Source organism: Hylaeus anthracinus, unplaced genomic scaffold (assembly GCF_026225885.1).
Source record: "Hylaeus anthracinus isolate JK02 unplaced genomic scaffold, UHH_iyHylAnth1.0_haploid 11982, whole genome shotgun sequence".
In the NCBI taxonomy this organism is placed as follows: domain Eukaryota; kingdom Metazoa; phylum Arthropoda; class Insecta; order Hymenoptera; family Colletidae; genus Hylaeus; species Hylaeus anthracinus.
Genome location: NW_026534330.1, coordinates 15,093,821 through 15,115,055, shown reverse-complemented (window position 1 = coordinate 15,115,055; position 21,235 = coordinate 15,093,821). Strand labels below are relative to the sequence as shown.

Here is a 21,235-nt window from a genome sequence, read left to right as displayed (position 1 = left end):
AATGGGTAGGCACTCGGACGTTGACTGTTTCTATCTTTGTCAGACATATGCGAAGATACCGAAACATCTGATACGCGACAACGCGAACCTGCTGATCATGTTCAAACAAGATGGTACAAATCTGAAGCATGTATACAACGAGCATGTAAACACTGACATGTCTTTTGAGAATTTCTGCAAATTGTGTACCGCTTGCTGGAAAGAAAAATATGGATTTGTAGTGATTGACAAAGACAGTGGTTTATGGAATGGTCGCTATAGAAAAAGATTTAATGACGTTGCAATATCGTAACACGTCCAGTTATGCCCGATACGTTGCGAAAGCAGTGTTCCAACATGAGCAGTAACAGCGTTGAAGATCTGAGAGGATAGCGAAACAGATTGCAACAATGAGCAATTTGATTCGCAGAAAGTATCGTGAATTGAAAACTGGTAAAATTGACGAAGAGATTGCGTTGGAAAAACACTTTAAACCTGTTACTGAACCACTGAAGACAATTGTCAGCAACACGTTAAGAAATTATGATCTACACAATAACACAGATATCGGAAGCGAACCATTATCCACTCCGCATATCAAGGAATCAGATAAAATACAATCAAATTTGTGCTTAAATTTCTCGAAACCGCCAAATATAACAAAATCAAGATTAAGCAGTTTACCCGATATGAACCTGATAGCCTCTACACCGATTAAGACAGTACCAACAACAACAACAACAACAAAAAGCTTACTAACGAAGATGTTTTTGAAAGTCCAAACAGCTATTTCTCGACATCTGTTCGAAGTCAATTGCAAACACTGGAAGACGAAGAAACGGTACGTAATCATCTAGGTCCACTGAGTCGACAATACATCGCACCTGTATTACGCGGCGACGTAGTCGTTGATATGGATTACGTGTACGGTGTTTATTTCACCAATGATGGACTGATGCTCGATAATAAACATATTGACATGGACAATGCGGATAACATAATTATCGATGGCATACGATATTCGGGGACACCTTTATGAACTGATATTCATGAAAACTCCAGATAACATTTACACTGAGGCTGATGAACGGAAATTCAGGGACATACTGCTGAAAACGAGTGCGCATAAGCACAAGCACAATTCGTATTGTTAAACATTAGGCAACAGAGGATACAAGTATAACCATATAATCAAACCTTTATTGCAAGATAAAAAAGTTGGAAAAGGCATACCGTGTTCCATGAGATTAACCAAAAACAACATTGATTACGTTCACTGGAACGATACCAACGAACTCGTAGATCGGCTTCGATTGCTCGAGGCTTCACGTCAAGCCGGTCAGAATGCTCACGACAACGAGATGCTATCGATTATCGAGGAACTTCGGGAGGCAGAATTCATTATAAATTAAGCTCCACCTTGGCGATACTGTCAATCGTCATTAAAATGTCAATCAACAAGTTTGGGTCATCGATTGGAAGAATGGAATCATACTATCACTGGAATGGAATAGTCAGAAATTATGTACCCGACAACGCTCTTTGTGTTGTTGGCACCAATTATGACGCAAAGTCGCGCAGCATTCGACGGGTAGCACCGCCTGTAGAGGATGACAAAGCTATCAACAAGCTGTACTTGCACGAAAACATGGCAGTTATAAAAAGTTGACAAGACGTATTCGACAAAAAGATGATTATGTTTCAAAATTTCGTTCAGAGCTTGAAAGATGAGCTGAATAAATTAGAGAACCGAATTCCGAAATCTAATGCAGACGCATCAATAGCTGGACGTTGAAACTATTTACCGACCGACAGACCGGTCAACCGACCGACATACCGGTCAACAGACCGGTCAACCGACCGACCGTTGCGTTGAACCGACCGACCGTTGCGTTGAACACCGATTTGATGTTTGATAAGACGTGTCCGTCAAGTCTTTGTGTCAGTGTCGAGTCACATATGGCTGCGAAGAAAACTCCCAGTACCGAGAAACGGTGTCTTGTGGAAGAATTGCATGCTCCGGCGAGTAGAAATTTTCCTCGAAGACGCGTCGTAGTACGCCATGTGTGGGTAACATGTAATCGTGATCGAATTCATACAAACAAACCTTAGATATATCTAGTATACACATATCCACATAGATTGGTTTGTTGAACTTCACCGCAAGCTTTCGCAGTTCAATGGCAACTAAGTTTTCCGAAATCACGCTACGTCCGGAGAAATTTGGTTTTGCGATCGTCTCCGCAACATATCTCCCTTTCCATTTTGTTACTGATTTTACATCGACGTGGTTACGTACATTCTCCATAGTTTTGACAAATACATAGTTTGTAGCGAGAGTTCTAGACTTTGTATTTAATTCGGTGTAATCGCGGAGCCAGGGTGATTTTGCGAATTGGAGGACGCGGTGTATCTTTGTAATACGAATACCATGTCGCGTGCATTGCTGCAGGTTACGATAGTGGATAACGTAGCACTGCTTATCGTATAGAGTTGCGAGCAGCTTGTCCTCTCTTTTGCCAGGTGGTTTGCCAGTGGGACAGAACGGCAGGTCCGCGTGAATGTCGTATAAACGTTGCGGATATTCTAGATCAATCGGGAGCAATCGAAGACACGTTAAAGTTTGCGACGTTGTCGACCCATCGAAATACTGCATATGGCAATGGTTGACACATTGCCCACTCATACAGATTATTCACATCAAAGTACATCAAGTACGACGATGCTTTCGATGGATCGTACGACTGCATGTACTTTATATTGGCTTTCGCGTATCTACCTGAACATTGACATAATCCGCCGCGGATACCGCGTTTGATAAACAGGACCATGTCGATATCTGTTAGTAATTCTAAATTAACTTTTGTATGCTTCAGCATGGCATTCCACGTAAAACTGGGCAGAGTGTAATAATACGCGGGATCGAGTCCGTAACTTGTGATACAGGTTTCACGAAAATTTTCAAAAATATCGGCCAACAGCTAGACATCTGTTTTCAAATACAAATCGCTATACGCGCCCAGCGTTTGAATGGAAAACGGTGTCCACACGTTCTCGGCGTGCGCGTACTCGCTCTCCGATACTGTATCACCCGTTCAAGGAACTGTAAAATGATTCGCGCGATTCCAAACATGATTGTTCCAACTTTTCCGCACAGTCAATGTATTCGTACGGAAAGATCCCCTTTCGCGTCAATAATTCGAAATCTTCGGTAGATAAATTTTGAAACTCGGTTCGTAAAATTCTCAATTTCCTTTTATCTAAGAAAGACGCTAATTTATTGAGACTGGTACTCAAGAATTTGTATGAATCGATGAATCTTAATTTTATACAATTTCGCGACGGTCCATTTGGATCTTCGACACTTTTTGTGAACGAGATGTATTTTTTTTTTTTTTATCGGCAATACACTGACGGCACCCTCGAAAGCTGTAGCTATTTCTTCGATAATAAAATACGAATCGTAACCGGACAAATTATGAAAAACTATGGGAATGAAAAAAGAGTTTTTATAATTTAGATTACAATTGGAGTGCGCGGGACCTCTGTACCGACCGGTTAGATGGCAATGATGCGAACCCTCGTATCGTTTTCTCCAAACGGTTTTTCGCAAATGTGACAATGCGTCGCGTTGCGAAATGCCTCCTGCTGTTCGCTCGTTAAATCATCCATTTGTATGTTATTTGATAAAATTGATTTAACAAAATGTGCCAAATTCTGTAATTCTTCGACGAACCAAGAAACACAATTCGTAACACGACGACATTAGTACACCGACAAGGACGAATCGTACGCGCATTGAACATAATATGCAATACTAAATACTTTATGATGCTGGTATGTGGATCTTGGTGCTTCTCGATCAGTTTTCTCCAGAATGCACTCGAGGTCGGCGTACACCACAAATGGAAGTCGCTCTTTCCAGATGTAGTCGTTGAAGCTGAGCCACTTGCTTTCATCATCTGGTAATACGATTGCGCATTCGTTCATCTTCTCGCAGTCTACGGTGTGAGCTTTCAGCTTCTCACTCGAACTAAAGTAGTGCAAGCATCTGCAATAGAAAGACATGAATTTTTTTCAAACATAACATATTTAAAAAAAGAAAAAAGAATTATTATATCCATACCTATCGTAAAAGTATTTTCGATGGTTCTTTTTACTCAATTGTGAGCTCACGAGGCGAGACAAGTTTTTGATCCACGCGAAATGTCCCACGCCGTTTGCTCCTTCTACATACAGCAAATTGACATGTCTCTTGTTACGTATACAGAAACTCTCCATTTTTAGAAGCTCGCATTCATTAACCTTATTTTATCTACCCTTCTGGAATTTGGAGCTCGGTCTCACTGGAGTGCATCCTGCAGCTGCATTCTCTTAATATCATCTTTGACTCGCGTTGCGTGGGATACTTTCTTATCTACCCTTTTCCCAGGGCACACAGCTGTCGTCTTCAGAGCAACGAAAATCCTAACCGTCAAATTTCCTAATATGGAAATCACTGGCAGTTCCCCACCAACATTTAGGGGTATATAAATCCACGATTTTCGTTGCTCGGGGGCTAGTACGAAAGAGTTACTCGTTAGAGACACATTGATCGTCTGTAAAGTAGCACTCTAGTGAGATCGGCCTTCAGTTCCTTTCGATCATCGTTACCATATAGATCCGCGAAGACGGTTTTAAAATCTATTACGGCCATAAAATTACTCTCGACCCCCGCATCGCCAGTGCGTCAACACCGCGCAACACTTAGGTTATCTTAACTTCATACACTAACCGCGACAACACGACACTGCACACTTGTAATTAGTATAGTAATTTTTGAATATATACTCTTTGTGTAAACTTAAAAGTCTGTAAGATCAATCATCAAACCTTTACTTTGAAATCACCAATCCTAGCCAGTGTAACGATCCCACAACATAATAACTTTACCGCTCGAGTTATTATTTTATTAAATTAACAAATTGCGAGGCTTTATTAACGACGCGTGTTATATTTTAACGATACGATTTAGTCATTGTGTACTCAACCCGAACTCCTAAACTTAATCTATCCTGCGGTTACCCTTTACTGGGAGATACCGATTCCTGCTAGCTATCTGACTTTGCGTCAGAGTCGTCTGCATTATCTACTCTATCCTCAAATCTTCGACTCCATTGATACATACTAATTAATCGTATCGGTGCAATTCTCGAAGCCACCCCACTCGCAGGGCTCACACGCGCGTCGCTATCGCCCTGGCTCGTAACACTCTCCATCTTCCGTGTGGCGAGCCGTATCGGTAGAACCATCTTTTCTTTAGTGGTGTAGACGTTGATGGAGATGCTGTTGGCGTGTTCAAACTTTTTAATTTGGTTCAATCATATCAATCCTGGATATTCAACACCGTTGAATAATGAGGATATACTGATGCCCGACAAGCGTTCCTTTCGGCTGGATGCAGAGCAGCCACTATTGACCACGCGAAACATGCATGGCCACGCACATGCAAAGAAGTTCGAGCATACGTTGATTACAGCTCTCTTTAGTTGTATTTCTCGCGGTAATTGTATGGTACATCCAGCATGCAGCGGCATATATTTATTCACGTTAACAATTAAATTGAGTATACGCGACAGCACCCATCCGCTATCCCGTTCTTGAAATTCTTCCAGCGATGCTAGGGTGAGTTTGACGACGCGTTGCTCATACCACTCTTCGAGATTGATCTCGCCAAAGATTTCACAGTTCTTCGTGCTGATAGTCTTGTTCGAGCGTTTATCACCCGCTACAAACTCTCCATTAAACGTGGTATTCACTTTTAGTGTCTTATGTTTCACCAATGCACCCCGTATATGCTCGAGCACAACGTCTCTCGCATCCTGAAGAAAGTTACGCGGTTCGATGTAGTGCGGATTTAAAACAACGCCGGTTAATACGCGGCTCTCGAACGCAGTGTCTATTTCACGCCACAAGAGTCCAGTGGTTGAATGGCCGGCACCTTCGTACACGAAACGTCTGCGCAACGAATAGTTTAGACTATCGAGACGCGCGATACGAGCGATCAACGATTGTTGAACGCCGATCCATAATCGAGGGCGTTTTGTTCGACTATGTTCTTCCAGCGACTCGAGCCACTCGTTGGATCGTTCTTCCCATGCAAGGTATTCTTCTTGCGAAGCCAATTGATCGCCCTGGTCCCACAATCGACTTTCCATTTCCAAGAGTTCTTCCATGGTTGCACTCACTTCTTCGCTGGGGGCCACTAAGAAACGGTTTGGATGCAGTTCAATCTGCAGCACAATTTTTATAATCTAGGTCACGTGATTTTGTCACATGATATGCCCCTATTATGATGCCACTTCCTGGAGACTTTCGTAATCCCCTGATATTCCGTATCGCTGTTTTCGTGTTTTCCTAAGAACGTCCATATATTTTTGGGAATTACACCACTGACGTATCAATTCATTAGAACGACTCCGCGATGATGAGGGGTCTTACTACGTATAAAAAAATTAGATGATGCGCTACGCAAAGGTGTGTATGCTAAAAATAAATGTGGATAAGAAAGTGAAATATGTGTGGGAGCGGAGATTTGCTGTTTCAGCATTTTTTTGTTCATCTGACAAAGAGTGGGGGGGGGGGTGGAATATAAAAATGTCTAAACACGTTTTTTTAATCATTGTTCGCAGCATCGTTCTATCGCCTCGTATTGAAACATCAGCGATGTGGTCCAATGCTGAAATCGCTCGAGCAACGTGAGTGAATCTTCCGAACAAGGAGTTCAACCAACCATTAACAAAGAAATCGCGCACACAGTAAGTTCTTTGACAACATATTGCAAAATATGCAGTCAAAATTCAATATCCTTTATAATTTTTTGTTTCTCTTGTCAGTGATAGCGATAATGTTCATTCGGAACGTAGAGTAACACGTGTGGTGCGTATACTGGGGAGGAAATATCCCCTGAAGGATACATTCTACAAGTATCTCAACATCGGGGTTCGAATCGGTGGTTTCTGTGACGTAGATCTGGCTATAGGAGACTCTCGTGGAAACGAAATTAAATTTTCTATGGATACGTGGAAAGATCTCCTACGAAAGAGGCATAACATTCTGCAGATTTTTGCTGATACATCGGGAACCTCGAGCGAGCCGATAAGCATTAATGATGTAACAGTTAAATTCCGACAACTAAACGACGTAAAACTCGCAAAACTCTCAAATTCTACCGTCTCTATGTTCATGAGTGAAAAAACCGTACAAAAGTTGTTCGCTTTCGAATATTGTATCGATCACATGTACAATTGGCTGTCTGAAAACTTGTATCTGGTAGAATCTAAGTACAACAAGTTTATAGAAATAATAAAAAATGCTGAAATTAAGGATTATGCAAAGGCAATTATTAAACATGAAAATTTTGAGCGTCATTCACTGATTGACTCTGAATTGTTAGCATTAGGTTTAGATGTAATGTTGGAATACAGTTATCAATAAAAGAAAAATAGCTTGGATATATGTGTCTTTCTTTCTAGCGCATTTCCTCCCATATCATATTCTCATCCGGTGTAATGTTTCCTTTGCACGTTCTCCAATATTCTCATCGCCAACGAATGATGTCACCTCTACCGTTTTTTTAATATCTAGTCCTTGAGAAATTGTATTGGGCAAATAAAAGATTTGCTGTCGGATTGTAATTTGCAAACTTTGCGTTTTTGGATCTTCTGCTCGAGGCCATCATCGCGAGACGTTCCTACCGATGGCTGTGTCAAGGATTGTAATATAATATTATATGTTGCACGGGGCATGAGTGCGAGGAAGAAAATATATGGGCGCGAGAGAGGGAACCCGCGGAGTCCGCAACGACGCCCCCACTGCTGCGCGCGAAGATGACGGTTCCCCTCCCTTAATTATTTACAGATTAATTATGTACAGATTTGAACTTTATTTCCTTTTTATTTATATATAAAACGATAGAAACATTAATAATAATGACATAATAATGAAATAGTATACATAATTTACATACCATAATTTAGATCATAAAAATATATACAATTTGGTATAGAGCTAAATTTTATTATTTGTCACAATTCAATTTATATTGTATTTATCCAATTTTATGCGGAAAAGAATCTGAAAGTAACTCACTCGACAATGCTCAGCAATGCTCGGGTAGGTTATGTTACGGCGTACGTTTGTTCCCCCTCTACAAATAAATTTGCTATAGGATAATACCGGAACCACCCATTTTGCATTTCTCTCGGACCTCCGTCGCCTCTACTTCTTCCTACAGGAGTTCACACTTCAGTTAGGATAGAGCTCAATGGATAGCACGAACTACCAAAGAATATTATTCTATAGAGCGGAGATATCACAAGCTGAGATTCCTTACTCCGCCGCAGGCGGCGCTGCAGTCGGAAATCTTCGCATCTTACAATACTGCGCTGACGCCTCTGTGTAGTACTGATAAGTTTCGTGTCTCCAATTATACAAACCTATTTTATTTACCAACCATAACTGTCTTTTGATTCATGCATCAAAGAAACATATAACTGCTTACGAATATTTACACGTATGTTTGTCGAACTCCTAACTTATACATGCTCATTCTGATTGCAATAAAAATTATGAAAAATGATCTGTGAAATTGTACTTCTAAATACTTTCTCATAATAAAGAATAAATTGAGTTCAATTTCAATTGTAACATTTATTAGCAAATATAAATATTATTATATTAACGATATATTTTATTATTCACAATTAGATTATTCACTTAGTATATTTAAATTATTTTAGAAACAGATATTACGATGATTATAATTGTCGCCCGTAAAAATGAATGATTTGCTAAACTACCGTGTGGTGACTGTATGAATGGTCTACTATATTTCTAAGATTTCCTGTAAATATTCCAAGTCTAATGCCTAATTTACCACGGAAACATATTTTGAGATCGATAGTGACAACTGTGGCTTCTCAGTATTAATTTAATACCATTTCAGACTCCATTGATATGGAGGTAAGGATTCCTTTGCATTTCAGGTACATAAAGGTTATGCGATCGTATTTAAATTTATTGAACGCCGTAAATATACACGTATCGCATATTCGGTAATACTAACTTCTTTTTTTCTTTTATTTGTAGCCTGTTACTAAAGTTCCTTTGCCATTAGAACCAATAAAGTCGAATCAGGTGGAGGACAGACGATTATGGGTGGGCAATTTAGATTTAAGAATTAATGAGTAAGTATTTATATAGATTGTTTATTTCAAGATAAGGTCATGATTGGGATAAGAGGTTTTTAAGTGAAACAACTTGTGTAAATATTACAAATGGTAGAACATTGATTGTCCGAATGTCAAATATTTAAACAAGAAACTATTGGGACATGAAATGAGACATATATTTATAGTGTGATGAGTACTATGCTAACAATGTTTTTTTAAATAATCAATGCACTATTGTATGTTTTTTTGTAAAATCTTGAAGAATAATATTGTTTCACCTATTTCATTTTATATAGTTATCCAATAGTTTGTGTCCTTATCCCAATTGATTTTTCATTGTCAGACTATTGTAACACAATACTTAACTACTAAAAAATAATGTTTTCGTTATATAATGGAAAAAATCTGAAAAAACTAACTCTTTATCTGTCAACTGGTACCAACTCCTAAAACTCGTCCAAAAACATGGTACAATTGAAAAGTTCGACCTCCTGTTCCACCGATCAGGCCCACAAGCTGGTCAACCAAGAGGATATGCATTTGTAACCTATAAAACAGTTCAGGATGCAGAAGCAGCCAAAGATGCTTTGCATAACTTGAAAGTAGGAGCGAAAAATATTATCGTCCGATGGGCTCATAGTGTGACAGAGGTAACTAATAAAATTATTAGTGATATTTTAATTCCTACAGACAATTAAACAGTATTTTCTTCATTTAAGTCTGATATGGATAAACCAAAACCAAAAATAGACATACCTGCTTTAGCTGGAGCTAAAAAAGAAGATAAAAGAATAAGGTAAATGTTCTGTTCAGTTATATTTCTATAGGACAAACGAAATTATTAATAAGTATTGTTTATATGGATACCTCTTTTTCAATAGTCGTGAAACAGCAATTCAAGCTATAGAAGCAAAGCTTAAATTGATGAAAGAATCTGAAGAAGAATTTGAACTAAATAAACCTTTGAATGGATCACCTGTAATACATTTGTATCAAAAACCGGAAAATCCAAAACCGTCCACGTCGACTCGTTACCATAGTCGAAATCACTATCACAACAATAAGCCTTACAACCGTTACAAACCTAGGAGATAATTTAAGTCCTTTTTTTTATTTCACAGTGTTGTAATTAAAAGTAATCAATTTATTTTTACCGACCAATATTTGTTCCATGACCATAGTTGATGTATTATTTATATTTTCTATTTAAACGATTCTTGTGTATTAAGTTCTTTGTACTATAAAGTTTTGTACTTTTAAGTTGGTTTCTTGTATCTTTTTCTACTAATCAAACATAATTCCTACAGTGATACAAGTACATCAAAGATACAAAAGTATCTTAAATCACTGATAAAGCAATGCTTAATATGTACATCGTTGTATGTGCATGTATTTTCATAATCTATGATATCTTTTTATAACAAACAAATGTATACATTAAACATGCATTTTAATGTACAAGAAAATATTCATCCTTCTATTAAAGAGTAAAAGATTAAACACGTATGATAAAAATGAAAAGTAACCAAATGGATATTAAATAATTATTGTACTAATTACTTTTATTATATTTACAACAGAAATTTAAAAATGATCTTACAAATCTTCTTTCTGCAGTTTTCTTGTTTTATTACGCATATGATATGGTAAAGGTACTGTTCCAGGGCATGGTACTTGATTAGGTACTACGCATATACAGCTTCTTAGACAGCCGATTCCAAAATTTGCAGAACTTTCTCTCTTTTCTTTAGATATACTTTCTTTTCTCAAAATTTCTTCTGATTTACCAACTACTTTTATGAGATGTTCCATTATATCTTCTTTATTTCTGTTATCTACATCAATTAGCATAGTTTTGCCATCGTCTGTTCAAAATTGAAAGAAAAATTTTAGCAAACAGATTAAGCAATCAATTTGAATTGATTTAAATTGTTTTAAATTGATTCAAGTAAAAGCAAATAGAAATTCATTTCAATGATCAATTTAGTTTTTCCGCTATAAATCTTTTATACATACCATAATAACATCTTACGAAAGGTGTTGGTGTCATATTTTTAAAGGTAATAACTTGCACCGATGGATTTTTATATTGAATTTGTGGTAGGTTCCAGAACACGAAATCCCTAAATATAAGTGATACTTATATCAAATATTCTAATAAATATATTAAAATTACAATTCAGAACAACAAAATACTTCAAAATGGTATTATTTAATAACATATATAAGTACAAAGATAACCTAAAACTTACCTAACTCCTTGATGATTGAGCCCGTGTGTATTATAATTAATGGAAAATATTTGTATCATTTCTTTTAAAACTAATTTACCAGCTTCTAAATAAGGCAGCGTCCTTCGTATAGGAGCCAGACCTATCATAAACGGCATTTTGGCTGTTTGTTAATTACAGTGATCTAAAGAATAAAATTATATCTTCCTTGTGGTCTTTAAAGATTTTGTTTTAAATTAAATATAAATTTAAATATGTATTATTCTTTCCGCTATCACATCATTATTTTTTTTTGAGGTGTTTCTAAGATTGTACTAAATAAACTAGAAATCTAAAGCACAAATTAACATGTATAAACAATGAATAACTACGTTATATAATATATTGTTATATACCTTCTTTCGGTTTATTAATAACAATTGCTTATATTATACTATTGCGCGATATAGCCAAATCTTTATAACCTTTCTTATGGATGAAGTATATAGATATGTAAGTTATACTTCGTCCAACGAGAGAAAAAGAAAATTCAAGTAGATCAAACCATGTGACTGCGACATAATCTCATTGGTGCTCATTGGTCTGTTGTCCAGAAATGTATCTTTTGGAGATATTTTTATTTATCTCGGTTTTATCAGGTTTTATGTGTGAAAAATGTATTATTCACTGTATGGATTACCTGTACCGTTGATACAGTCTATGTCTATTGTTGCGCGTCCGTGGGGTTTTATTTTTAAGGACTTAGGGTTTTTCTGGCGTTCACGCCGCACGTGACAAGATTATTAGAACTGCGTGCGACTTAGCCATGAGAAATGTAATATTAACTTTATTATAACTGTTTAAATATAACTAAATTAACACAAACGTTGAATTTCTTTACTTTAAATACAAACTTTTACAATAGACGTCTATACTAGTTAACGGTCGCTATGCGAGTGAGTATTAACAAATTGTTTTAAATAAAATGCAATAAAAAAAAACGAAATACCATAAATTCAAGAAAATCGTAGTTGGCGCTAAACTAACTTCAAACAGAACTGCCAAAGACAAAGGCTCATTCACATTCCATAACAACGGGCAAAGGGGTCTCCGCTGCCATCTAGGAGTGACATGGAAATTAATTTATTTCTATCAAAAGTAGCGGTACGAAACACTATTTACTGCAGTTACAGTATAGACTTTTTTATTTGTTACCATTTGTTACCGGTTCGAATGGCACATGCTCAGAATATTTGTTTTTCCTTTCTCTTTTGAAAGACGTTATCAATATTGTTCTATAACCAGCTGTTTTGGTATAAACTTTGGTATCTAAGTCTGGTGAGTCTTAACAAAGTGGTATGTGATTATTTACAAGATCCTCATAATATTGTCATACATATACAATTTTTTAATTAACATCAACTATTCAAAACTTTTTTCCCCATTTAAGATCACTCATGTCCATATGTTGTAATTGATTTGATATATTCTATCGCATATTGCCTTATTTTAGAATTGATAAAAACAGGAAAGGTAAAAACAGACTTTAATATGACTGTATCAATGAATGCTAAAGAAATTCGACAAGCTTATATTGACTTTTTTAAAAGCAAAGGTCATGAATACGTTCACTCGAGTTCTACTATACCCCATGATGATCCAACATTATTATTTACTAATGCTGGAATGAATCAGGTATAATTGAATACTTTATCTATATAAAGATTTAAAATAACAATTAAATAATAAATAAATTTCATCCTCTATGTATCAAATAATATTGCATTGCTATATATTGTTTTATATTTTGTTATATGTGTACCTTTTTATTAATCACAATTTGTTTTAGTTCAAACCAATATTTTTGGGGACAGTAGATCCAAACAGTGACATGGCAAAATGGGTGAGAGTTGTTAATAGCCAAAAATGTATCAGAGCTGGAGGAAAGCACAATGATTTGGATGATGTTGGAAAAGATGTTTATCATCACACGTTCTTTGAAATGATGGGCAATTGGTCTTTTGGAGATTATTTTAAAGTGAATTATTGATTATACAATTGTATACTATTAGTTAAAAATACTATTTTAATTGCTAAATTTATTTTCCTTTTCAGAAAGAAATATGTACTTGGGCCTGGGAATTTTTAACAGTTAAATTAAAATTGCCATCCAGTCAATTGTATGTAACTTATTTTGGAGGAGATGAAAAAAATAACTTGAAACCTGATGATGAATGCAAAGAAATCTGGCTGTCTTTAGGGTACTTGGATATTTACTATTCATGTTGTTACTTTGTTCAATAAATGATTAATAATTCACATATATTCTCTAGAAGCTACAATTAATCTTTCTTACTATCTTAGAGTACCTCTTACTCACGTATTACCAGGAAACATGAAGGACAATTTTTGGGAAATGGGAGAAACAGGACCATGTGGACCCTGTAGTGAATTACATTACGACCGCATTGGCAATAGAGAAGCAGCTCACTTAGTAAATGAGGATGATCCAGATGTTTTAGAAATTTGGAACCTTGTGTTCATACAATTTAATAGGCAAGTAACTTGTAATAAGAGAAATAAATTTTACTTATTTCATATTGTATATTATTTTAGGGAATCTGATGGAAGTTTGAGATCATTACCAAAGAAACATATTGATTGTGGGCTAGGTTTAGAAAGATTAGTGTCAGTTATTCAAAATAAACGCGCTAATTATGATACGGATTTATTTGTGCCGCTTTTTGATGCTATTCAGAAAGGCACAAATGCACCACCTTATCAAGGACGGGTAGGCGCAGAAGATAAAGATGGTACAGATATGGCGTACAGAGTTTTAGCAGATCATGCAAGGACTCTTACAATTGCTCTTGCGGATGGAGGTGTGCCTGATAATACTGGCAGAGGGTGAGCAACATATATTTATTTACATATAGTTTTTTAATTCATATTTTAGTACCAATTATATTTTAGGTATGTGTTGAGGCGAATTTTAAGACGTGCTATACGTTATGCGACAGAAAAGTTGAACGCAAAACCTGGATTTTTTGGGACATTAGTGAATGTAGTTGTGAAGCTACTTGGTAAACATAACATTTTAATATTATTTATGCAATTCTTTGTATCCTCAAATTTTTATTTCACACTTTTACATACCACGTAGGTGATGTCTTCCCAGAAATAAGTAAAGATTCACAATATATAATTGATATTATTAACGAAGAAGAAACTCAGTTTCTCAAGACTTTATTGCGCGGCCGTAATTTATTAAACCGTACCATAATGAAATTAAAATCGTCGAGAATCGTCCCAGGTGACGTTGCATGGCGCTTGTATGATACATACGGTTTCCCAGTCGACTTAACACAACTTATGACTGAAGAAAAGGGATTACAAGTGGATATGGCGGGTTTCGAGGAAGCAAGAAAACAGGCCCAGGTATAAAACATCGTAATAGTAGTTCAAACATGTATCAATTATAAAATAATTAGATTGCTTCATTTACATCAGATTATTTCCCAAAGCAAAAGTGGTGGTGTAGATGATCAAATTAATTTGGATGTTCATGCAATTACTAAATTACAAAATGAAGGATTTAAGCCTACTAATGACTTACCAAAATACAATTACACAATTACCAATAATGAGATATACAAGGAATATGAATTTTCTTCGTGTACTGGTACTGTAATTGCTCTTAGACGTTCCAAAGCTTTCGTCGACGAAGTATCGTCAGGAGAAGAAGTTGGAATTTTATTAGATCGTACTAGCTTCTATGCAGAGCAAGGTGGACAAATATACGATGAAGGATTCTTAATAAAGGTTGATGATGAAGTAAGTAAGTAATACATTTACACGTATACGTATGTATATATAATTAACAATCTTTATTCTTACAGGAAACAGAAGTTCGTATAAAAAATGTTCAAGTCAGAGGTGGTTATGTCTTGCACATTGGTACTGTAGGTCAAGGTGTATTGAAGAAAGGCGACAAAGTTTATTTAAATATAGATATTAGACGTAGGAGGCTTGTAATGAGTAATCATACCGCAACTCATGCTCTTAATTATGCTCTACGAAAAGTATTGGGCACGGATGTTGATCAGAAAGGTTCTTTGGTTGCACCTGATCGTCTTCGTTTTGATTTTACAAATAAAGGTGCGTTCAAAAAATGTACTTTTAGTTATGAAAGATTGGGTGTAAAATACAACTTTAAACTTGTTTTTATAGGAGCTATGACTTCGGAACAAGTAAAGGAAGTAGAAGAAATTACAAACAAAATGATAAAGGAGAAGAAAAAAGTTTATGCTAAAGAAAGTAATTTAGCATTAGCAAGGACTATTCAAGGTTTACGTGCTATGTTTGAAGAAACGTATCCTGATCCTGTAAGAGTGGTTAGCATAGGCATACCAGTTGAGGATTTAGAAAACAACCCCTTAAGTCCTGCTGCAATGCAAACCAGCGTAGAATTTTGTGGGGGAACGTCAGTATTTTTAAATTATGTAATAAATAATTATGCACAGAATAAGTCCTTCAAGATTTTAATTTTTTCAGGCATCTGCATTGTACAGAACATATAGGAGATTTTGTGATAGCTAGCGAAGAAGCAATTGCTAAAGGTATAAGACGCATAGTAGCTCTCACTGGCCCTGAAGCATCAAAAGCTCAAAAGAAAGCAACTGTGTTGCAGAGTCATTTAGATCAACTTCGAATGACTATAGCAGCTGATAAAAGCGGTGTTAATACAAAGGATTATGTGAAGAAAATAGTTGATTTAACGGACGATATCTCGCGCGCCACGATTCCAAGCTGGAGAAAAGTACATGGTTTAATATAATATTCGTATATCATTTTATAACATGTGTATATGTATAGTATATGCATTTTTTTCATACATAGGACAAAATGCGTAAAATGTTAAAAGATTTAAAGAAGACCCTCGATGATAAAGAACGCGCAGCAAAGGTTACAATCGCTAATACTGTAGTAGATACTATTCAAGAAATAATTCAACAAAATGTAGGATGTCCGATACTGGTTGAAGTTTTGCAAGCATATAGTAATACAAAAGCTTTAGATTCTGCCTTAAAGAAGATAAAAGCTGTGTCTCCTGAAACAAGTGCGTTACTTGTAAGCGTGGATCCTGATGTTAAGAAAATATTTGCTCTTAGTGCAGTTTCTAAGGTAAAATTAAATATACACACTTGATTAAAAATTAATTCTTGTTTGCAAAAGAAATAATTATTGTGTGTTGCAATAGTCCGCCAGAAATAAAGGATTAAAAGCGAATGATTGGATTCAAGAAATTGTTCCACTCATGGAAGGGAAGGGAGGTGGAAAACCTGAATCTGCCCAGGCTTCGGGTACAAATGTTTCATGTCTAAATAAAGTAATAAACACAGCTAAGAACTATGCTAATTTGAAACTTGGGATTACAGGTAATTATTCAATATTTATCAAACACAGATATATTATAATAGAAGCTTATTTCTGAATTTAAAATATTGATTGTACATTTTTAGAGAACATTGCAAAAGACAAAACTGATAAATTGAAAATTAATGAACATTCCCTGTGTACTAAAACTTCAAAAGAAAAATTAATGCTTTTTGGCAACAGTGGAAGTGTCAAATATTATCGTGCACAAATAGCAGCAAAGTATGGTGGTAAAGAATTGATTACATCAGAATATAAAAACGATGGTGTAATTTCTAGAGATATAAAATTAGAAGGAAATGGATTCGAGCTATTTGATAGCAACGCGATCGCATTTTATTTAGCGAACGATCAGCTCAAATGTTCGAGTAACTTTTCTACATTCAGTGAAGTTTTACAATGGTTAAGTTATGCGGATAATCATATTTTACCAGCAGTGTCCGGATGGGTTGTTCCATGTCTTGCAGAGAATATACCAAATAACATGAAGGGGAATATTAAAATAGCTAAAGAAGATCTCCTTTCTTCTTTGGAAAAAGTAAACAGTATATTGCAGACGAAAACTTATTTAATTGAGGAAAGAATTAGTCTTGCGGACATAGCGATTTTTACTGCTCTGGTTCCATTGTATGAGTATGTCTTCGATCCAGCGTGTAGAAAGCAGTACATGAATTTGAACAGATGGTTCCTTACTATTTTAAATCAGCCTCAAGTAACTTGCGTGATAAAACAATTTAAGCTGTGTGAAAAGCCTGTGAAATGCTAAAATATTATATAACTCTTTGAACAAATAATTTTTACAATTGTTTTTATTAACAAACTATTACTGCAAATACATATTACAATTAATTAATATCATCTTTGTGTCCTAAGATATTCTCCTGTGCACAGTTTTCGTTTGCTTTATCATATAAAATTCTTACTTCCTTTAACAAATTGGCTATATTTGTACCCATTTTAGCAGATATTGGAATAATTGGTATATCCATTTTTTGTCTAAGCATTTCTAAATTTTCCTGTAATTATATAATTAATCATTACATCTTTTATTTTTCAAAAACTTTAAACTGTAAGAAAATATATCTTACCGCTGCTTGTGGTAAATCTATCTTATTTGCAGCAATAAGAAGCGACCTTTCGTTCAACTTTACATTGAATTGTGTTATTTCATACATTAGAGTTTCAAAGTCTACCCATGGTTCGTCAGAAGTAAGATCCAGTATAAATAATAAAATTTTGCAACGTTCTACATGTTTCAGAAATTGTATACCAAGTCCTTTGTTTTTATGAGAGTCGGATATAAGTCCAGGCAAATCGGCCACTTAATAGTTAACAGAAAATATATGTTGAATATATAATAAACATGAGATAATGTAACAATTACACTACTAACCTGCAATTTGTTCATAATCATCGTATAATACCATACCCAGATGTGGTTTCAATGTAGTAAATGGATATGGTGCTACTTTTGGCCTGGCTCTAGATATAGCTCTTAATAACGTACTTTTACCTGCATTCGGAAGGCCAATCTAAAATATATTCGCAAGATATTTATATAATTCTTATTAGTGGTTTCAACTGGAACATGAAGAATTGCAATAATACCATAATAATACTAAAGAATCTAATTTGTACTAACCAGTCCAATATGTGCCATACTTCTTAATTCTAATATATATTGTAATTCTTCTCCCTGTGCACCATACTCGCTTATATATGGTGTTTGCTGCAAGTCAGACTTAAAGTATGAATTGCCATGACCACCTGCACCACCTCGTGCAGCAATAAACATTGTTCCTTCATTATCTAGGTCAGCTACTATTGTTCCATCTATGTTACGTATTATGGTGCCTGCAGGAACAGGTACAATAGTATGCTTAGCATTTTTTCCAAAGCAGTCTTTACTATATCCTTGCTCTCCATCTTCAGCCTTAAGAACGCTTTGCATATTTGAAAAATCCGTAACATTTGATGATACCTGTAAAATTTTGAATTCTTATTTTTATTCAGAAATAAAACATACAGATGGAATTAAACGTATTGTAAAAATTTTCCTCATCCATCATTAATTTCTTACCTCAAAAATTACATGACCACCATGTCCACCATCTCCACCATCAGGTCCACCATTTTCGTTTGCCCATAATTGTAAAAATGATATCGCTCCATCTCCACCCTTTCCTCCAATAGTTTTTACCTAAATATATCGAAATTAGTATTTGTAAATATTATCTAGAAATTGAAGGAGTTGTGTTGAATTTCATACTTGCTTCATATCAATAAAAGTTATGTTTGTATCCCCCTGCGATTTTCGCTTTGTATCGCGTAATGGTTTGGCAACACTTTCTTCCTGTTGAAGCCATTTAGAAATACAAAATGATTTAGAAATATTCTTGTTTATGCTCCTACATCTTTCCACGTTTATAGTAACTGTATTCATGATATCTTGTTTCCAGAAAGTATTAAGTAATATTAAACTTCTAATTTGTCGAAAATAAAGCATCTGGAAATAATTAAATTTCTAAATACATATATTATATAATAGAGCAAATGATACAATAGTTTTGTAGGTACAAATGGATAGAATTTTATTAAGCTATAATTACATTGAATTATATTTTAAGTCTGTATGTAAAGTAGTATCATCTTGAAACTGACACATTTAAGTTATCTTCCAAAATATTTGCAATTAAATTCTGGTGTATATCAATGACTCTCTCTCGATATAAAGGTAAACAATTTGATTTATAATTTATTCTATAAGTTCTTTTCTGAATATTTTGTGATGGAGATACATACATTCCTAAGAAATTAACATCATTTATAATACGAGCAGCATAATTATGTAACAATGCATAAAATTGAATATGATTGAATTCTTTTTTAACACTAAAAGTTATATCAAATGTGTATGTATGTGCGCATAAGTTTGTAGTATTTATGTTTGATGCATATAATATTTGATCTATATCTTTCCATGAAAGATTATAATTATCATATGGAGAAATATTTATTTTGGTTTCAGGAGCAATGTTTAGTGCATTTGGAGATTCAGATTTAACAAATATATGAGTTAAAGCACCAGCAGAATGAAATTGTTTATCTAAACTACGGTATCCAGTTACTATGTAATTTTGAAATAACAACCATTCGAATGGTTCAATTTTGCTCAATACACAATTTCCATGTGCTGCCATTTCTGTAATTTTCCACGAATCATCCCATCGTCTTAACGGATTGTCAAAGAGAGTACCACCTTGACCATTGCACAGAGTAACTAATATCTGCCCATTATTTTTTAACAATTTTGTCGCATTTATAAAAAATTCTCTCAATAACACTCTATTCTTTTCAATTCGCATTTTACCACCAACATGAGGAAAATTAAAGATAGTTTTGTCAAATAATTTCGTTTTCAATATTGAATGTTCTTTCAAATTTGTTGCATCAACACCTAATAGAACATGAACTCCTGAAAAGAAAAGCATAGAATTCTTTACACAATTAATTAATTTAGAAGACATTGTAAAATTCTGGTTTCAATTTTCTTAAAGATACTGACCATTATTTATTAAATATTCTATGTTTTTCTTTCTATAATCTTGATATATATTGGTCTCATAACATGTGGCGGTAATATTAATTTTTAAATTGAGTTGAAGCAATGCAACGGAGAATGAGAAATTACCTTCTCCTACTAGAAGTACAGAATCATTTTCATTGAATAGAATAGGCTTCATAGTTCTAAAAGATAGTAAACAAATATTTAACTGGTGCCTTTTCGATATTACAGTAACAAGATAATATTATATTGCAACTATAACACATAACCTTCAAAAATAAAAGAATAGCTAACCTTATAAGTTTTTGTAGAATTTATTTAATAATAATGTATAAGAGCGATGAAAATTAATTTTCCTTGAAGATGGACATAATTATTTAGTTAGAATTATGCATGGCTGTAATATTTCTATTTCATTCTCCTTATTGCGATTCAGAGACACCTCACGGGGTTTTATTACGGCCCAATTACGGTCCTTCGATAGCGCCACAAGTGAAATGACTTAGGACTAAACAGAAATTAAGATAGAGCAGAGGACTAAACAGAAATTAAGATAGAGCAGGTGTAGTTGCGACTATAATCTTCTTCGTTTCAGATTGATAGAAACTATAGATTGTTCGTAACTTTATTTTCTTATCCCTTTGTTCTATGGTTGCTAACTGGCTGCTGTTAGCAACTTTTAATTAGAAACCCTCTCTAACTTTATTGTACATCACTTGTCTCCAGGGCCGATTTTAGCAATTGTAACAGTGAGGTTCCTAAAATGATCGAGCGATAATCATGTAAATTAAGGGTGCGCAGGAGACCCAGCAAAACTCCGAGTTGACTTCAGC

The 21,235-nt window shown here is 35.0% G+C and overlaps 5 protein-coding genes across 12 annotated transcripts; 3 read left to right on the top strand and 2 right to left on the bottom strand.

The window, feature by feature from the left end:
- The first annotated feature begins 6,313 nt into the window (after nt 1-6,313).
- On the top strand, nt 6,314-7,463 carry LOC128886296 (uncharacterized). Its single transcript, XM_054141003.1, has 3 exons — nt 6,314-6,335; nt 6,722-6,776; nt 6,885-7,463. The coding sequence occupies exons 1-3, from the start codon at nt 6,314-6,316 to the stop codon at nt 7,453-7,455; spliced, it is 648 nt and encodes a 215-aa protein (XP_053996978.1). The 3' UTR covers nt 7,456-7,463.
- Nucleotides 7,464-8,392: 929 nt separating this feature from the next.
- Nucleotides 8,393-10,451, top strand: LOC128886431 (probable RNA-binding protein 18). The gene is made up of 6 exons (XM_054141357.1): nt 8,393-8,533; nt 8,760-8,982; nt 9,109-9,209; nt 9,631-9,841; nt 9,911-9,987; nt 10,073-10,451. The coding sequence occupies exons 2-6, from the start codon at nt 8,977-8,979 to the stop codon at nt 10,284-10,286; spliced, it is 609 nt and encodes a 202-aa protein (XP_053997332.1). The 5' UTR covers nt 8,393-8,533; nt 8,760-8,976; the 3' UTR covers nt 10,287-10,451.
- Nucleotides 10,452-10,721: 270 nt separating this feature from the next.
- On the bottom strand, nt 10,722-11,975 carry LOC128886435 (probable 28S ribosomal protein S25, mitochondrial). Of its 3 annotated transcripts, none has more exons than XM_054141363.1 (4): nt 11,818-11,975; nt 11,444-11,606; nt 11,208-11,314; nt 10,722-11,056 (listed from the first exon to the last, which is right to left on the bottom strand). In XM_054141363.1, exons 2-4 carry the CDS (start codon nt 11,578-11,580, stop codon nt 10,788-10,790), a joined length of 513 nt encoding a protein of 170 aa, XP_053997338.1. In that variant the 5' UTR covers nt 11,581-11,606; nt 11,818-11,975; the 3' UTR covers nt 10,722-10,787. The 3 variants fall into 3 exon arrangements, with proteins under 3 accessions (XP_053997338.1, XP_053997341.1, XP_053997339.1); XM_054141366.1 differs by having other exon boundaries at nt 11,444-11,753; nt 11,818-11,937; XM_054141364.1 differs by lacking the exon at nt 11,818-11,975 and having other exon boundaries at nt 11,444-11,808.
- Nucleotides 11,976-12,145: 170 nt separating this feature from the next.
- LOC128886374 (alanine--tRNA ligase, cytoplasmic) lies at nt 12,146-17,631 on the top strand. 2 transcript variants are annotated; one of them, XM_054141194.1, is made up of 14 exons: nt 12,146-12,757; nt 12,915-13,096; nt 13,251-13,439; nt 13,517-13,662; nt 13,766-14,308; nt 14,375-14,484; nt 14,565-14,839; nt 14,912-15,235; nt 15,301-15,559; nt 15,632-15,884; nt 15,956-16,220; nt 16,301-16,585; nt 16,662-16,839; nt 16,924-17,631. In XM_054141194.1, the coding sequence occupies exons 2-14, from the start codon at nt 12,953-12,955 to the stop codon at nt 17,601-17,603; spliced, it is 3,651 nt and encodes a 1,216-aa protein (XP_053997169.1). In that variant the 5' UTR covers nt 12,146-12,757; nt 12,915-12,952; the 3' UTR covers nt 17,604-17,631. The 2 variants fall into 2 exon arrangements, with proteins under 2 accessions (XP_053997169.1, XP_053997168.1); XM_054141193.1 differs by having other exon boundaries at nt 12,147-12,739.
- On the bottom strand, nt 17,632-21,166 carry LOC128886412 (mitochondrial ribosome-associated GTPase 2). Of its 5 annotated transcripts, none has more exons than XM_054141307.1 (10): nt 21,027-21,166; nt 20,697-20,903; nt 20,403-20,584; nt 19,447-20,312; nt 19,107-19,343; nt 18,918-19,037; nt 18,480-18,818; nt 18,231-18,369; nt 17,926-18,158; nt 17,632-17,853 (listed from the first exon to the last, which is right to left on the bottom strand). In XM_054141307.1, exons 5-10 carry the CDS (start codon nt 19,341-19,343, stop codon nt 17,683-17,685), a joined length of 1,239 nt encoding a protein of 412 aa, XP_053997282.1. In that variant the 5' UTR covers nt 19,447-20,312; nt 20,403-20,584; nt 20,697-20,903; nt 21,027-21,166; the 3' UTR covers nt 17,632-17,682. The 5 variants fall into 5 exon arrangements, with proteins under 5 accessions (XP_053997282.1, XP_053997280.1, XP_053997284.1 ...); XM_054141305.1 differs by having other exon boundaries at nt 19,988-20,312; XM_054141309.1 differs by lacking the exon at nt 19,447-20,312 and having other exon boundaries at nt 20,529-20,584.
- Nucleotides 21,167-21,235: the final 69 nt, after the last annotated feature.

Excerpts from the sequence above, each read along its gene's own strand:
- LOC128886296 (XM_054141003.1), top strand. The coding sequence starts at position 6,314 with ATGCCACTTCCTGGAGACTTTC. Across the intron at positions 6,336-6,721 it reads GCCACTTCCTGGAGACTTTC|TGAATCTTCCGAACAAGGAG; the intron begins GTAATCCCCTGA and ends GAGCAACGTGAG. Across the intron at positions 6,777-6,884 it reads ACAAAGAAATCGCGCACACA|AGTAACACGTGTGGTGCGTA; the intron begins GTAAGTTCTTTG and ends TTCGGAACGTAG.
- LOC128886431 (XM_054141357.1), top strand. Across the intron at positions 9,210-9,630 it reads GATTTAAGAATTAATGAGTA|CCAACTCCTAAAACTCGTCC; the intron begins AGTATTTATATA and ends TGTCAACTGGTA. Across the intron at positions 9,842-9,910 it reads GGGCTCATAGTGTGACAGAG|TCTGATATGGATAAACCAAA; the intron begins GTAACTAATAAA and ends TCTTCATTTAAG.
- LOC128886435 (XM_054141363.1), bottom strand. The coding sequence starts at position 11,580 with ATGCCGTTTATGATAGGTCTGGCTCCTATACGAAGGACGCTGCCTTAT. Across the intron at positions 11,315-11,443 it reads CTCAATCATCAAGGAGTTAG|GGATTTCGTGTTCTGGAACC; the intron begins GTAAGTTTTAGG and ends ACTTATATTTAG. Across the intron at positions 11,057-11,207 it reads TTTCGTAAGATGTTATTATG|ACGATGGCAAAACTATGCTA; the intron begins GTATGTATAAAA and ends AATTTTGAACAG.
- LOC128886374 (XM_054141194.1), top strand. The coding sequence starts at position 12,953 with ATGACTGTATCAATGAATGCTAAAGAAATTCGACAAGCTTATATTGAC. Across the intron at positions 14,485-14,564 it reads TGTAGTTGTGAAGCTACTTG|GTGATGTCTTCCCAGAAATA; the intron begins GTAAACATAACA and ends CATACCACGTAG. Across the intron at positions 14,840-14,911 it reads AAGCAAGAAAACAGGCCCAG|ATTATTTCCCAAAGCAAAAG; the intron begins GTATAAAACATC and ends CATTTACATCAG.
- LOC128886412 (XM_054141305.1), bottom strand. Across the intron at positions 18,819-18,917 it reads GTGGTCATGTAATTTTTGAG|GTATCATCAAATGTTACGGA; the intron begins GTAAGAAATTAA and ends AAAATTTTACAG. Across the intron at positions 18,159-18,230 it reads TGATTATGAACAAATTGCAG|TGGCCGATTTGCCTGGACTT; the intron begins GTTAGTAGTGTA and ends TTAACTATTAAG.